The sequence below is a fragment of the Chionomys nivalis genome, chromosome 18, assembly GCF_950005125.1.
Source record: "Chionomys nivalis chromosome 18, mChiNiv1.1, whole genome shotgun sequence".
In the NCBI taxonomy this organism is placed as follows: domain Eukaryota; kingdom Metazoa; phylum Chordata; class Mammalia; order Rodentia; family Cricetidae; genus Chionomys; species Chionomys nivalis.
This window is the reverse complement of record NC_080103.1, coordinates 30502053-30517509: the sequence shown is the minus strand read 5'-3', so window position 1 is coordinate 30517509 and position 15457 is coordinate 30502053. Positions and strand designations below refer to the sequence as shown.

General features: G+C 39.0%; 1 protein-coding gene across 1 annotated transcript in view; it reads right to left on the bottom strand.

Annotated features, from left to right (window-relative positions):
- Dpyd (dihydropyrimidine dehydrogenase) overlaps positions 1-14908 on the bottom strand; it is a 764880-nt gene extending 749972 nt beyond the window's left edge. The window contains exon 1 of the mRNA XM_057794113.1: positions 14780-14908. Within this exon, the coding sequence (XP_057650096.1) occupies positions 14780-14818 (39 nt within the window). The 5' untranslated portion in view covers positions 14819-14908. The remainder of the gene's footprint in view (positions 1-14779) is intronic.
- Positions 14909-15457: the final 549 nt, after the last annotated feature.

Sequence of the window (15457 nt, the reverse complement as noted above, 5' to 3'; positions counted from 1 at the left end):
CAGGAAACGGAACCATTAGTTTCTTTAAGAGCACTTATTGCTTATTTTTAATGCTTTTTACGTTCACATATTACAATGATGACCAGTTGGTATATATTGTTGACACAATGAGATTATTCAGAAATTATGCCTGGAGGAAGTCATTGGGCAGCAAGTTAATGACATCTTAGCAACAATGCCTCAAAGGTAATGCAAGTATGGAGGACCAGAATGTTCTTCCTTTTGTAAGAAGCATCGTTGAGCTAAAGACAAAGAAGAAATAGATAGAGAGCTGTCTCTCCTGCCTCTACTCGACAGAACCAGAAAATTTGTTTAAAATGATGACAGGTGTCTAGCCTTCATTTCCACCAGGGAAAGTAGAGGAGACAAGCTGCGAAGCAGTGGACTCCCCTTCAGCCTCGGTGATGGAACCAGAGGAATACACTTACTGACTCACTGTGCAAATCAGTCTTTAATTTCCTTACTTTGTTCTGTTTTTCATTGTCATTGTTAGCTTTTTTGCTTGCTTTTCCTCTAAGACGGCAGCCACACACACTGAATCCTTTCTCTTTTTCTTAACTCTCTTGAAAACTTTTATTGTTCTTCATTGAAGATGCTGCATAAACCCCAAAGCCAACCCTTGGGGAATTGCTCATTCTCTGGGTTTCTCCTGTAAGTTTCTGAGATAGGCATGGTAATAAACTTTGCTTGCTTATCACTTGTAAATCTGCCTTTTGTAACAGAGATCCATTACAATTTAGGATTCTTCAGGTGTTATTTTTATTCCACTACATCTTGAACTTGAAGCTCATGATCAATTCAAAGTGGTTGCCATAGCAGAGTAAGTTACAGATTGAGACTTTGAGTCCACAGTCTGATTTAATGTCCCAAGGAAAAATATGCCAAAAGATAAAACTTATCAAACACAATTTACATTTATTTTTATGTCACGAGATTTATGGGTTTTTATACTATTTTTGAATAGGCTGCCGAAAATAATGGGAATTGTTTCATTTTAAGCAACTGAGACCTGGACAAATTGTTCTGTTTGGGAATACCACAGAGTGAATTATAATTATGCAATATGTTCCTCAGGATAGCATAATTAATTCAAAATTGTACAGGACTAAAGAGGCAAAGGGGCCAAAGGTTAGGCTAATATAAATTAGCCTCAGATTATACCCTTGTAATTACATTTTTTGAGTCTTCAAATATGAGCAGATTCTCCTGACAAGTGATGTGATATCATTATAGATATAAAGTAGATATAGAAGACAAAGTCCCCTCTTTCCAAGGACGATTATTAATCAAGAGAAACTGACACCCGGTTACATATACATCGACTTTTAAAAGAGAAGGAAGAGAAAGAAATGTAGAATTTTAAAAAACCACTGTAGTCATTTGACTTACTTTCTTTTCTCCCCCCTCTCCAACAAATGAAGATTCTGACCTGTGGAAGGTCAAAGGGGCCTGCATAGGGCAATACTGGTCATCTGACAGCATGTTGAGAGGTGATGGATGATGTCTTCCCAGCTCCCCCCACTGCAACCATCTGGCTGGGGTTAGAAGTCTCTCTCACACCCACCTTCATTTACACATGTGAAGGACTCCTTGAGGAATGGAATATTAACTACCCTGCTGGGAGTCTGTGAATGCCTTCAGTCAGAGAAAAATGAGGTAACTTTTAGAGGACTCCCTGCTTACATACTTCTCTGATTCCTAATTTTCATATCATGTATTTTAATGTCTGGAAAAACAGCCATGTCAAATTGAGCTCCTATTCAGAGCTGTGAGTTTCCAACTCACCATGGACTTAATCAGATCATGTCCGCTTCCTGAGTCCTTGGTTTCAGCATTTCTGAAACAAGCCCAATTTCTCAGGATGGGGGTCAGGTTCGGAAGCAGGGCACCAGAAGAACGGAACATCCAGTGGGTGTGCAGCCACTGTCATCCTTATGAACTCGATTCTGCGGCTTCTGTGCCTGCAGTTGTTCTATACCTGTCTATTTTCCAGGGCCACCCTTCTCCATCTCTCCCTGGAAAAGGAAGACCAGTACATTTCCAGAAGCCTAAGCTACTGGATATGAAAGCCAAGGTAGAGAGAGACTGTAGCAAAGCTTGCATAAACTTCATTATCATTTGTTAAATACAACTAATATCACCTCATACAAACCAATCAAGTTTCATGAGTATGCATCCAGAGCAATGCACACTTTGATCCCATAATTAGAATCCTGTATCATCATCTGCAGCACTAATTATTTTCTTTCAGGCCTTGCAATTTTCTGCTAACTTGCTTCATCTTCGATTCTGTATCATAACCGTATTCATGGGATGTGCGTCTTTCTTCACACCGTGTTAAATGCACAGGCTAAGAAGCAGCATGCACTCAGAAGAAAACTTTACAAAGAAAACTTCCCAAATTGCAAGAAGCATATGACACTGTCGGTAAGCAGCTTTGGAAACCTATGAGCAGGCTGTGCGCCCCTTGCGTGAAATTCTGGTAACAAGAATTATTTCAGACTTCAATTCTGTGGATCTTAGAATATTTGACTATAGTTCATCAGGTAAACACCCCAATCAAAAATTCCCAAAGCCAAAATGCTCCAAAATCCCAATCTCAAAAAAATTCAGATCAAATCCTTATAGCCTTTCAACTGAACTCCTCAGACCACCAGGTAAAGGAAGATCCCCAGGTAAAGGAAGAACTACAGATCATTCTGCATCATGTCATTCTGGTTTGTTTATTCAAAAGCACATCTTATCCTCTTAAACACTATGAATATAAGTCTTTCTGCTGCTGATCATTCTACTGTGACACAATTGTCTTGTACACAGTCAGAAATTAATAAATGAATGGACAAAAGAAAAATATGGGTAAATTCATGCACTTTCAAGAATTTAAAAATATACATTTAAAAGTAAAAGGTGCAGAAAGATCATTGGAATCATAGCAGCAAGTGACAGCCATTATTCATATTTTGATATCTGGCATCAACTACATTCTTGCCCATGTTAGGACCAAGTAGAAGAATAATGCAGGTACTATGTGCTATTTCCAGTTCACAGATGAGGAGCTAAAACCAAAATATTTTTGCTATTTGCCTGTGTCAGAACTTTAAAGTGGAAGGAAGAGTGGATAGCTGGCATCCTCATTCCTGAGTGGGGGCATGTTGTAGGTGTGTTGTGTGCACCTAAGTATTTGAAATATGTTCTGGTGCACATGCAGGTAGGGGCCAAAGGAAGATGCCAAGTGTCTTCTGTTGTCATTCTCTGCTTATTGTATTGATCGAAACAGTGTCTTTCACTGGACATGAAGCTCACATTAGGCTGGCTGAACAGCAAGCTCTCGGGAACCATTTGTCTCTGACTTCTAATGCTGGGTTTACGGTCAAATATAGATATGTTCAGCTTTTAATATGGATGCTGGGAATTCAAGTTCAGGTCTTTATGCTTACACAGTGTGTTCTTACCTTAGCCATGTCGCCAGGCCCTCAAGTCTGGATTCTTTACCCCTACTCCACAATTACAATTAAAATACATAATGATGAAACATTACTTACTCTAAATCACAATAAACATTAAATGCTATAATTGGTTACATACACAGGTTTATCATTATTAATTTTTCTGGGGTTACTTCTGGTGAATTGTGTCCAAAACATCATTAATTTTATTATGATTCTTATAATTCATTAGGGCCTAGTTTTCTTAATATCTATGTTTTTGCCTTAGTTATTTGTGTTTCGTATTTCCATTTTCCCTTCTTTTATTATTTTGAGGGAATGACGCATCATGTAGATGCAGGTGCATGCAGGTATACAGATGCAGGTGTACTTATACACGAGTGTCCTTGTGGTACTGGTGAAAAGTGAGTTGGTTTTCTCTAAGGGTTTGGTCTCCTGGTGAGTGGGCCATGTTCCTGCAGTGGATGGTCCCACAAGTTGGATTTAAAGAAACAAGGTTACAAAGTTTGGTGTGCATGGAAGAAGGCATGGATCTAGAAGAAGCTGTGGAGGAGTATGCACATGATCAAAATACACTACGTTTGAAATTCTCAAAGAACTAATAACGTATTTTTTAAAAGAAGGTGTTATCCAAAAGATCTGTTTAAAATAAAGGTGCAACACATAGAATGCAAAACTAAGATTTTTCAAAAGCCCCGCTATTCAAACAAACATAAATTAAACAAATGAGGCAGTTTTTCGCTGAATTACTTAATTAAAACATAGAATAAAGGAAAATATGGCATTTTATAAACATTTCTACATGGCAAACTACTATATACTGAGACTGAGTATATTCACAACTTGGAAAAATTTTTTAGGCTCCTACACTAATTGCACTTACTACTGATAATTTCTCACCTAGGCGTCTATCCTAAACATCTGATCTTAAGCAAATATAAGAAACACTTTAATTTCTTGCTGTTTAAATGAGGTGGGGGATGTTAAACACAGATTCCATGAACTTGTAAGGGTTTTCCTGTGCAAACACTTTCCACTCATTCAAATCAGAGACATATGCCTCAAATTGGAGGTATACTTAGCTTTAAAATTTAGCATAAACTCAGTGTTATTTGTATTAATTAACACAAGAAGTACGAAATTTCTTATCATGAGGGAAAAGTGTGTTAATTCAGATGTATTTGTACTCAAAGATAGTTTCTTATTATTTATGAAGAGTAAAAATAATCAAAACTTTGGCACACATGTCCTTTGAAAAACACATGCATAAACATGATACATGGTCACAGGATTACCCACTCCTGCTTCCAATATAAGGCTGGCCTAGGTGAAAAGCATCTTCTGACAATGTGGTTTGCCACAATGGTCCTACAGGAAGAACACAAAGTCTGAGACAATAGGAACATTTCCATTCTGGGACACAATATGAACAGATGCAGCCTCTGTAATTTATCCATTAAAGGTGTTGACCTGAGGTTTAGGGATGCTGCTGGCTCAAAACAACGCCTGCAGCCCACTCATGTTCTTCCTGTCCCTTCCTGATCTCAAGCAAAGGTCAGACTACGTCCCATTAAGAAGCACTAAGTACAAACTGCATCACCTCTCCAAGAAAACTGCCATCTGGGTACCTTAGCATTCTGAAACTTAGAAACAGTGTTGAGACAATAAGTAACATGGGTGAGTAGCCACACCCCTACGCAGTTTCTGTCTTTCCCTGGGAAAGACACTCTTCCTTCCAAAACAAAAACAAACAGAAACAAAAGCAACAACAAAAACACGTTTTTTGAAACTGAACCTGAGGCCTCTAGAAGACAAGCCAGCACTCTGAACCACTCAGCCATTTCTCCAGCTTATGCAGTCATAATTTAATTTTTTTATTTTCTTTTTAGTATGTTTTGAGTCTTCACTAATGATCATGAAAATTAGTGTAGCATTAAATTTGATAAAGGAAAGGAAGTTTGATACAAGTTGACACATACAAATGTACATCTTTCTGTGAAAGATGCAATGATTTATACCTAAGGATCTATGAAAGAAACTGAATACTTTTTTTAAAATTACAAATAACTTCATTTTTTTAACTGCAACATTTCTCAATAAAAAGAAAGCCCCCAAAGCTGTGAAGCTACTGTGAGAAAGAGTCAGAGGTAGGTATTGAACTCTCTCCACAGGGGCGCTGATTTCTCACCAGATCTGCCCTCCTTTCCAAGCTGACTGGGAGATCTGTCTGGTCATACTTTCAAGATAAGAACAGCCATATTTGGAAGCTGGAGAGACTGATTAGTGAGACAGCATAGGGACTTAAATTCAATCTTTGGAACACACATACAACAAGCTAGGTGTGGTACAGAATGTTTATAATCCCGGTGTTGAAGAGGCAAATAAAGGAGAGCTCTTAGGATTGGATGGACAGACATCCTTCCAATCAGTGAAATCTAGGCCAGTAAAGGACCTTGTCTCTAAAACAAAACAGCAAAAATAACAGAAACAGCAAAAATGGTAGTTGGTGCCTGAGAAACAACGCTTGAAGATGGCATTTGTACACACACCAACACATGTGTACACAGATGAACCCACACATAAAAAATACACACAAAGGGTATCATCCATTATCTACAAAATATGAATTATTATTATGAAGACTCTGGCTACACATAGCAGGACTGAACTTCCCTTGTGTTCTTAGACAAGACATACTTATTGGTGCAATAGTAGCACAATGATCATAAGATTAATCAACAACTTTTTGATAAGATACAAATTGTACTCCCAAAGGTAAAACTCATAAAGAGCACCATTGTCAGGCCAAGAATCTTTGGCTACAGAGGTCACAGGCCCAAGGAGAGAATATACGACTATTATTCTGAAAAGTTGGCATTGCATTAAACTAAGTCCTAATGATTTACCATAAACACATAGATTAATGGAGCCCTCAGTCTTCAGCAAAGAAGTTTATGTGTAGGAGGTGGTTAGCACAGTGACCAACAGCTAACCAAGGTGCAAAAAGTACAAGACTGCAGAATTCTCAGTCTTATTTGGGATAAATATAAGCATGACTTCCTCCCAAGGCTCAGCGGGCATTGAATGAGGGGATGGGACAAGTGTAAGAACCAGAGATGATATAAGACTATGAGGAAACAGTGTCTTCTGGACACATCAGGGGAGCTGTAGATGTGAACTCACAGAATGGGCAAACAGAAGATTCAGAACATGATCTCCTTTCTTTATATAATTACAAAGAAGTTCACATTTTCAAACAATTTCTTTTTACTTATTATTATTATTATTATTATTATTATTATTATTATTATTATTATTATTATTGGGAGTGTATGTGCGTGTGTGCCTGTGTGTGTGCGTGCGTGCGTGTGTGTGTAAATGCAAGGAGGTTCTTTTCACTATGTGCATGTAGTGGTCAGAGGGAAACTTTCAGGATTTTGTTCTCTTTTTCCATTGGGTGTGACACGGTGATTGAACTCAGGTCCTTAAGGTTGGCAGCAGACTCCTTTGCCCGCTGAGTGGTCTCGCTGGCCTCTTAAAAGAGTGACTAACAGCAGATTCACTGGAGGTTCAGCAAACCCTTTACAGTGACTGAATGATCTCCTTCACAAGGTCAGAAACAGCCAATAAAGGTTCACACCTACAGAACAAAACCATCCCAGGTCTCTTGTTCTAATTAAAAGAAAGAAATGAAGGAAGGAGAGAGAGAGAGAGAGACAGAGACAGAGAGAGAAAGAGAGAGAGAGAGACAGAGAGAGACACAGAGAGAGACAGAGAGAGAGAGAAGGGGGAGGGAGGGATGGAGGGAGGGAGGGAGGAAAGAAGAAAGAAAGAGATATACACAATCTTTTCCATTGTTTTTCTGAAGACATTTACATTGCTCTTTTGTTAGAAATACTAAACTTTTAAAAGTCTCAGCATGTTACTATAAACAATTTTTAATTTCACAATGAATAAAACCCCCAAATGAGTTAGCCTAAGCATGCAGAACAAAAGTCAAAACTGGAGAAATGATTTTTTTCTAGAGAAGTGAAAGTGGTGATGGGTGCAATTTCAAGTGGCAGGGAAACAAAACAAGAAAAACGAGGAATCAGAAGAACAAACCCCAACAACACAGGATGTAGACGTGCACTCAGGGCTTCATCTGTGGCCTCCATCTGTATAAATCAGGCCTTGAGCTGACATGTAATTTTCTGTGTGTCCCCTGAGAAGTGGCCCTCTGGGCTTAATTATTGATGAAGAGATATTTCTTCAAAGTGGCCCAGTCAAGACTGCCTCAAGGGGACATTCATAAGCACTCATAATATCAATTTCCAAGCACCTGGGAGATAGGGACTCACATAGCCTCTTTAATTATTATGATACAGGCAGAGGGAAGGAAGAACAAATTACACAACCTGGCTGAAATTCTCCAAGAAAATTACCAGGATGTATACTAAAAGTAGAATACCTGAGTCACTGTTAAGAAAGAGTACTCACACAATGTCTTGGAACAAAAGAGTTTGACCTCTAGCTTAATCTATCCCAGGAGTTAAAAAAAAAAAAAAAACTATCAAACTATCAAAAACAAGTGTGGTATGCTCACAGATACTTGAAAATCCAGAAAAAAAAATCTTAAAGTGTATGTGCTTGCCTAGAAAAAAAATCCTGTATTTACTACACAGGATATCTTGTTATGTTTCAGTTGTATGGGGTTTCTTTTAGAAAGAGAATTAGCATCAGATCACTTCAAACTTTCAATAACTGCGCATCTGAAAATAATATTTACCAATTTATCAGCTTTGATGTAGTATCAAAACTGCTGAAGAATTTATCCATATGTAAGTCATATGTCATATGTAAGTCATAGTTTGGAAAAAATAAAAAGAGGCAAGTATTGAATTTCGGTCTCATTCCACCATTTATATGTTGCTAGTTCTGCATAGATGAGCTCTGCCATATAATTCCTTTACATTCCCCAAGGCCTACACTAGAGGGCTGGATTTAAGATAGGATTAGAAGCATACAGAAAGTAGCAAGGAAGACAAACAAGAGTCTTTAATTTAACCAGAATTTCTTAAACTCCCCCATCCCATCAAAAACTCGTATTCCGCAACTCTCATAACACATTCCTGCAGCATGCCTCGCTCCACAATGAGCCTTCCTAACAATTCTTCAAATTTCATTACGGAAACCCTCCCTCACACAATCTAGATTCTATTCTCAAATACCTGCTTACAAAGAAGACAAGTCTCTAACATGTCTGGAAATCCTTAAAGTCCAGCAAAATCTATCCAAATGACTGCAAAAACTGTTTACGTAGCTAACATGCATGACCATTTTGGTTTTTATTCATTCATTCATTCGTGTGTGTGTGTGTGTGCTTGTGTGTGTGTGTCTAAATTGGTTCTCTCCTTCCACTATGTTGGGTCCAGGACTGAGCTCAAGTTGTCAGGCTTGGCAGCCAGGGCCCTTACATGTTCAGCCATCTCACCAGCCCCTGTACTACCATTTTAAATGCATTCATGTTATGTGATATGTGCAGGTATTTTATGCATTAATCTTTATATCCCTTATTAAGGAAATAAACAAAATCAATTTTAACCAGATGATGAAGAAAGGACAGGCTATGAAAGTAAGAGACACAGCCAGGAGGTAGTGGAGACACCAGTCTTTACTCCCAGCAACCAGAGTCTGGTCTACAAAATGAGTTCCAGGACAGTCAGGACCACTTAGGAAAACACTGTCTGAAAAAACAAAAAAACAAACAAACAAGAACCAAAAGGACAGATAAATAAATAAATAAATAAATAAATAAATAAATAAATAAATAGCACAATTATCCAAGGAAATAACAGAAACAGGATTTGAAGCCAGGTGTTTTTCAATATAAAAAATCATTTTTATTTATTTATTTTATTTCACTATGAAAAAGATTGAAAACAAACAAAACATCATATTCCAAAAGTAACAAGATGCAAAGGTTATGCAACATGATGAACTTACATATAGTTATAATTGTATATATAATTGTATACGTTTAAATATATGAAGTTAATTATCTTTCTACTTCTGATCCTGTCATAGATTTTTTGTTCTTATTTAGAGATAGTTAGGTGAGTAAAATATATTTAATACTAAAAGTGTAAAATTCAATGTGAAGCTTAACAGCTTACATTTTGAATACAAGTTCTAACCATTTTTAATATGATGCTGTTTTCAAATAGTAACTATTGAATAAATGTTGTCATTTTTAAAAATAAAGTCATACAAAATTTCTTAGTTCCAAACACTAGTAGACAACTGTACTAAAATATCTAAAACAATAGTTATTTATTATTTTAAATGCAGGCCCTTAGTACCTATGAAAGCAGTATTTTAATGAAGAATAACAAAAGCAAAAATGGTCATATATTAAAGGAACTACATGAAGCTATTCAAAGTTATCTCCGTAGCACAACTGACTCCAGGATAACTCTCAAGACCCACATTACTGATGTGTGAGGCCAGAAACCACCTTCCGTCTTGAAAAAGAAGCTTAAGAGCAAATAAAAGCAAACATTCAGAAAGTAAACATGCCATAGTTGAAGATAAAACTCCTGATTATAAATAAAGCTACTAACAACAAATATCTGATTACACATTTTAGTTAGTGTAGAATAGAAATGAAATGTGTGTGTGTGTGTGTGTGTGTATGTACGTATCTGTTCATGTGTGTGATATTAGGGGTCAGGCTTGAGTGCTCTTCTTAAAAGCATACTTCTATCCTGTATTATGAGTCAGAATCTCTCACTGCTACCCAACGAACCTGGAGAACACATCTCCATTTCCCTAGTGCAGATTTTTTAACTCCATGCTGGGTACGCCTTCTTTCTCAGCCAGCACAGACCTGTCTCCCCAGTTCTTCCACATGGTATTAAGAAATGGAGATCTGTGATACGTAGCTGTTGCTGTGTCCTTACAGCCACTGGGAAAAACAATAAAATGACCATTTCTATTCCTCCTTGAATACAGTGAAGCTTGGAGCATGCCAAAGCTCTCTTGGTACTTTGCCATGGCATTTTAGGACAACCTTCTTTTACAGTCTTGTTGTCCTTCTGTGCACACCCTCCAACATCCTTGAACTTCGGCTTTTGAAATTTCCCTGATGATGACACATCTGTACTCGATTGGGAGGTCTAGCTTTCAGTCTTGTTAATACCTGTTCATACAGACTTTGATAGGATGGTATGTTCAACCACTGTGTAGTTATTTAAAGACCATGTTTCCTCAGCATTAGACCCTAGATCTTAGCATTCTCATTAATTTCTTATCATTATCAATCAGCATTTCAAATACAGATTTTTCTCCAGAATGCATGAAAGGAAACTACTGAATTCGTACATTTTAGTTAGGTAACCAATCAACCCGATGTGCTATTATTGAGAGTAATTAGACCCAATCTAAAATTCCCCATTGAAAGATTCATTATTAATCATTTATATTATAGTTTTATATAAACTACTAAATCAATTCTCTGAATACGTGGGCAAGAGATAGTTTATTTTTAAATATGTGGAAATACTTGTGAACATGCCCAGCTACAGAAACATGAAGTATGTTACACACACACAAACATTAATGGAACTAGCTATGGTTGAGGGCAGATAAGCAGATATATGTATTTGTCCTACTCAAGCAAACTCCCTACAAAAAGAAACTCTTCAAAAATAAGAGTGATCCACAGAACAGCTTAAAATTTGGAGGAAAAAAGTACATATTCCACAATTAAAACTCATTTGTTTTTAAGTAAAAAAACTTTAAAAACTTTACTCAATTGCATTTCCATAAGCTCTGTGATGTCCAGTGGATAAAACCAGGAGAGAGGAAAGGAATATTATACACTTGCTAAAACAAATTATGAATAAAATAAAGAACTCACAACTTCCATAAAGTTGAATACTAATTTTTCTCCTTTGACTCTTTTTCCCTCCCAAGTGGCAGAAGCAATTATAATAAAATTGTACTGAAATATATTTAGCTATTTCTGCCAATTTTGAATGTTTTCTTGATTTTGAAGCAGGACCTTCCTTACATTTCCATTTTCCAAAGTGCTCATTTTAAAACATCATTTTCTTAACTAATAAGTATAATAGGTTCTCCATTGTCTTCTCAGCTCAGCAGAAGACAGGGGAGCAGGAACTTAAAAGCCATTTTGATTAGACTCCAAGTGCATTCAATTTTGTGTCCAGCAGATTGGAATTCTCTTCTTTTGTTCAGGGTAAATCTGAACTCTCACTCCGTGGTAAATTCAAGGGAAGGGCTTTCATCTGTGATTGTGGAGGTGGCAGAGGTGTAAGCAATAGCTTAGTTTGGCTGTAAATACCAAAATTATTATAAGTGGTTAAAAATTTTAAATATGTGCTTTCCTTGCTCCTTCTCAACTATCTTCGAAGGGGAGTGGGAAGCAGGATATTGAGCAAAAGTAAAGTTTTGAATAATCGTTTTTCCTTGCTTTTAGATGTGCCGATATTGACATCATATTGGCTAGTGAGTCAGTCCAAATTAAGACATACTGTGAAATTATTGCTGAGGTCAGGGAAAGTGACCATTGGCCAATTCTCACCTACTTTAAAACTCTCCCAGGAAAGCCTGCATTCAAAAGTCATGCTTTTCAACGTTTAGACTGTATCAAAAGAGGAAAGCAAAGTGGTATTTAAACTATGTGGTTACTATTAATGCACTTGGAAGTACTATCTGTCGGAAGTGATTTCCTTTCCTCCATTTATTTGCTAATGTTGGTCCTCTTTCCTGACAGGAAACTGTGTACCTGGAGCAGTGCTAACCACATCATTATTTTCCACACTCCTTTCAGCTTTGAAAGCTCGGTAACATCATCAAGGTCACTCAGCCAAAGAGGAGCAAAGTTAGGCCTCAGTCCCAGCAGTTAGCTCCAGAAGCCAGGCTCTGAGCCACAGCCAGGCAACAGCAAAAGACAATTTGGTATCTTGTACCATTTCTAAAAGTTCAACAAAGATGGCAATGTTTGATTCTACAGGCTCATAATCAAATAGCACACCCTATGTCAATCTCCCAGCCCAAGGAATATTCCAGATGCAGTTTAGAGAGCTCACTCTCTACAACGTTCACCACCCTTCCCGCTCACACGTTATTAGAATTGAGGCTAAATATTACAAAGTAACACAATACAACATTGAAGACTTCAATAACTTGACAAAATATTTTTTGTCTGATTTTGAAACCATCTTCTATAGGTAGCTCAATGGGAAAATTAAATCACTAGTGCAGTGGGTGGCCCCCATTCCGTCTCTATTTTTCTTACAAATCAAGTGCTTTATCAATGTGTTCTGATGCCCATCTATTTCACACCATATTTAAATTGCCTCCTTCTCCATGTATTTGAGACAAAGACAATGATCACCATCAGAACATTTTCCCAAAGATGGTTTTTAATAAATGTGTTTAGCAAAGCTTTTGAATTTGACAGAAAACTAAGCCTTCATAACTTATTCTGATTCTTCAACACAAACAAAACTTCAGTGAATTAATACGATTAGCAGAGTCATCTCTCTGTATGAGTGTGTTCCTCCGGGTTTAATGTACTTTTCCTCACTGTGTTATATTTTAATGATTAATTTCATGCTCTTTCATGGTATTTATAGCTCATGAATCATAGGTATTTCTTTGAAGGAAGAGTAAAATATTGTGGGTGATAAAAGATGCTGTTGGTTAGAGCATGGAGCACACATTGAACAACACAAAAGAGGCTCACAAAAGGGTGAGTGCTGCCATGCCAGGTTATAAGGTACATCAGGCTGACTGGCCACAGAGTAAGATTACCCTCAGTTGAATGACGGGGGAAGGCTCAGAGTGACTACATATTCCTGTCTCACCAGCTTCACTTTGTCCACAAGAATGTCAGTAAAAACTGTTTTCCAAGACAGATGCACGAGAAGCATAAAGAATGATATCAGTTGAGCTTGAAACACCATTCTGAAACGAAACAGCTGGAAGCCAAAAGTCATCCAGTCTCTGACGCTGATTCCTGAAATCCACACAGCCTGGATGCTGCCAGAGGTATGCTCACTGATCTAGTCTAACAACAACAAAAACGTGCCAGGGACGTTATATCAAAGTTAGCATCCAGAGGACCATGACTTCAGTCAGACATGGTATCCTGTGCCCTGTACACACACGGGAATAGTTCATTAAATCAATCATATGACTCAATATCTGAAAATGAAACGAGGAAGAAAAGTGGTAAGTCATCTACATAGAGAAATCACTGTTATTCTTTAGCTCTTTTCAGTAACACGCATTTTTCAAAGGCTAAAAGGAAGTCTGTTAAAATACTACAGGCTTCCCTATATAAAAGTTCTTTAACCAGGGACAGAGGCAAACTATAGACAAAACCAGTTATCCTGCAAACAGGTGGTTTTAAACTTAATTCAAGAGAAGGGAACAAAGCGGGAAAGAGTATTATTTCTAAACAAACACACCAGAGGGTGGGAGGAAAGGCTGGGGGCGGGGAGGTAAGAAGGAAGGGAAGTGGGGCGAGGAGAAAGCGCAAATATTCTACAGGAGTTTGGTTTTGTTTTTATCTCGAAGAAAAACCCTAAACAAAACAGAACAGAAACCCGAGAAACACAGGCTTTGATTCAGTGTGACTAAAATCAGGCTCCAACTCCATCTTTCCCTCAGCCTGCCTACACAAAAGTACCTACAAGAACTCAAAAGAAAGGTTTTGCCCTTTCAGGTTGGAACTTATTTGCAGAACGATGAGCTTTTTTGCAGAAACAGAGTGCAAGAAAAAAAAAAATCAAACATTGTTGAGAGAGAACAGGGCAGTTTTTTGTATCTCTTTCCGGGGAGGTGGCACTTTCCAATGTCCTCTGTACTTCGTTCCGTTCTTCCAAATGTGAAATTAAGTCGTAAACAATACCTTGGCCAGCACAGCTATAGACAGCGGCCTGGATCTTGGATTTCTACCCTCCACTTTTGCAGACAGCAGCGCTCAGCTACTGTAGGTGGGGGCACTGGGTAGGTGTCCCCCAACGCCACTGAGGGAAGGAGCAGGAGTTAGAGGGTCGCAAGGGTGAAAAGGGGTGCTCCGGTGCCCTGGAGTTCAGGCCTCTGAACTCGGACCTTCTGGGTCACTGTGATTTAGGGCAGAGAGAGGTGGCTACCCTTAAGTCTTCTACAAAGTGACCAGGTCCTAGTCCCGGAATGCCGCGTCCCTCCTGTCCCACAAATGTCCCTGGAGGAAACTTCGACAGTCACCTGCTCTTCCCCGGGCGCGCCCCCAGAGCCCCAGCCCCTCTGTGGCCCTCTCACCCCGGGGCCGGGGCCCGTACCTCAATGTCCGGCGTGTCCCTGCTCAGCACCCCCGCCATGGCAGCGTTCCCGGCCGCAGATTCAGGCTCGCAGACCCTGTGTTAGCTGCAGCAGCCTTCAGTCAGGCACCGAAACCTCGGCTTGCCCCAGAGCTGGTGCACTGACTGCCCGAGCCAAGGCAGGAGGGCGGGGGCGGGGCGACAGCCGAGGACACGCCCTCGGGGCGGGGCAACTCTCTAGACCCGCCTCACAGCCTGTCCCGTTGGTTCCAGACTCCCTTACTAAGTTAGAGCGAACTTTGGGCTGTGCTGGCCTATGCTCCCAAACCAGCCAAGGACGAGCTTGGTAGTCGGGTGCAGATACTAGAGATCCCCAGAACTAAAAGCAAACAATTGCGTGTTTAATATTCTTCCACGCTCCGAGCCCATGACGTACAGAAGCACAGTCTAAAGAACAACAGGACCGTCCAGAATTCTTCCGGGACCAGGGAGTATCTCTATCTATATTCCTCTGGCTACCAGCAAATAAGCCAGAAGGATTTTGAAGCTACATTGGAGTCTGGGGAGCCTTGAGAGCAAAAAGACAGGTGGACATCAAAATCCACAGTCCCGAACCCAGAGCCGCCTGTAGACTACTGGTTCTCCACCTTCTTAATGCTGTGACCCTCATGGTGTGGTGACCTTCAACCATAAAATTAT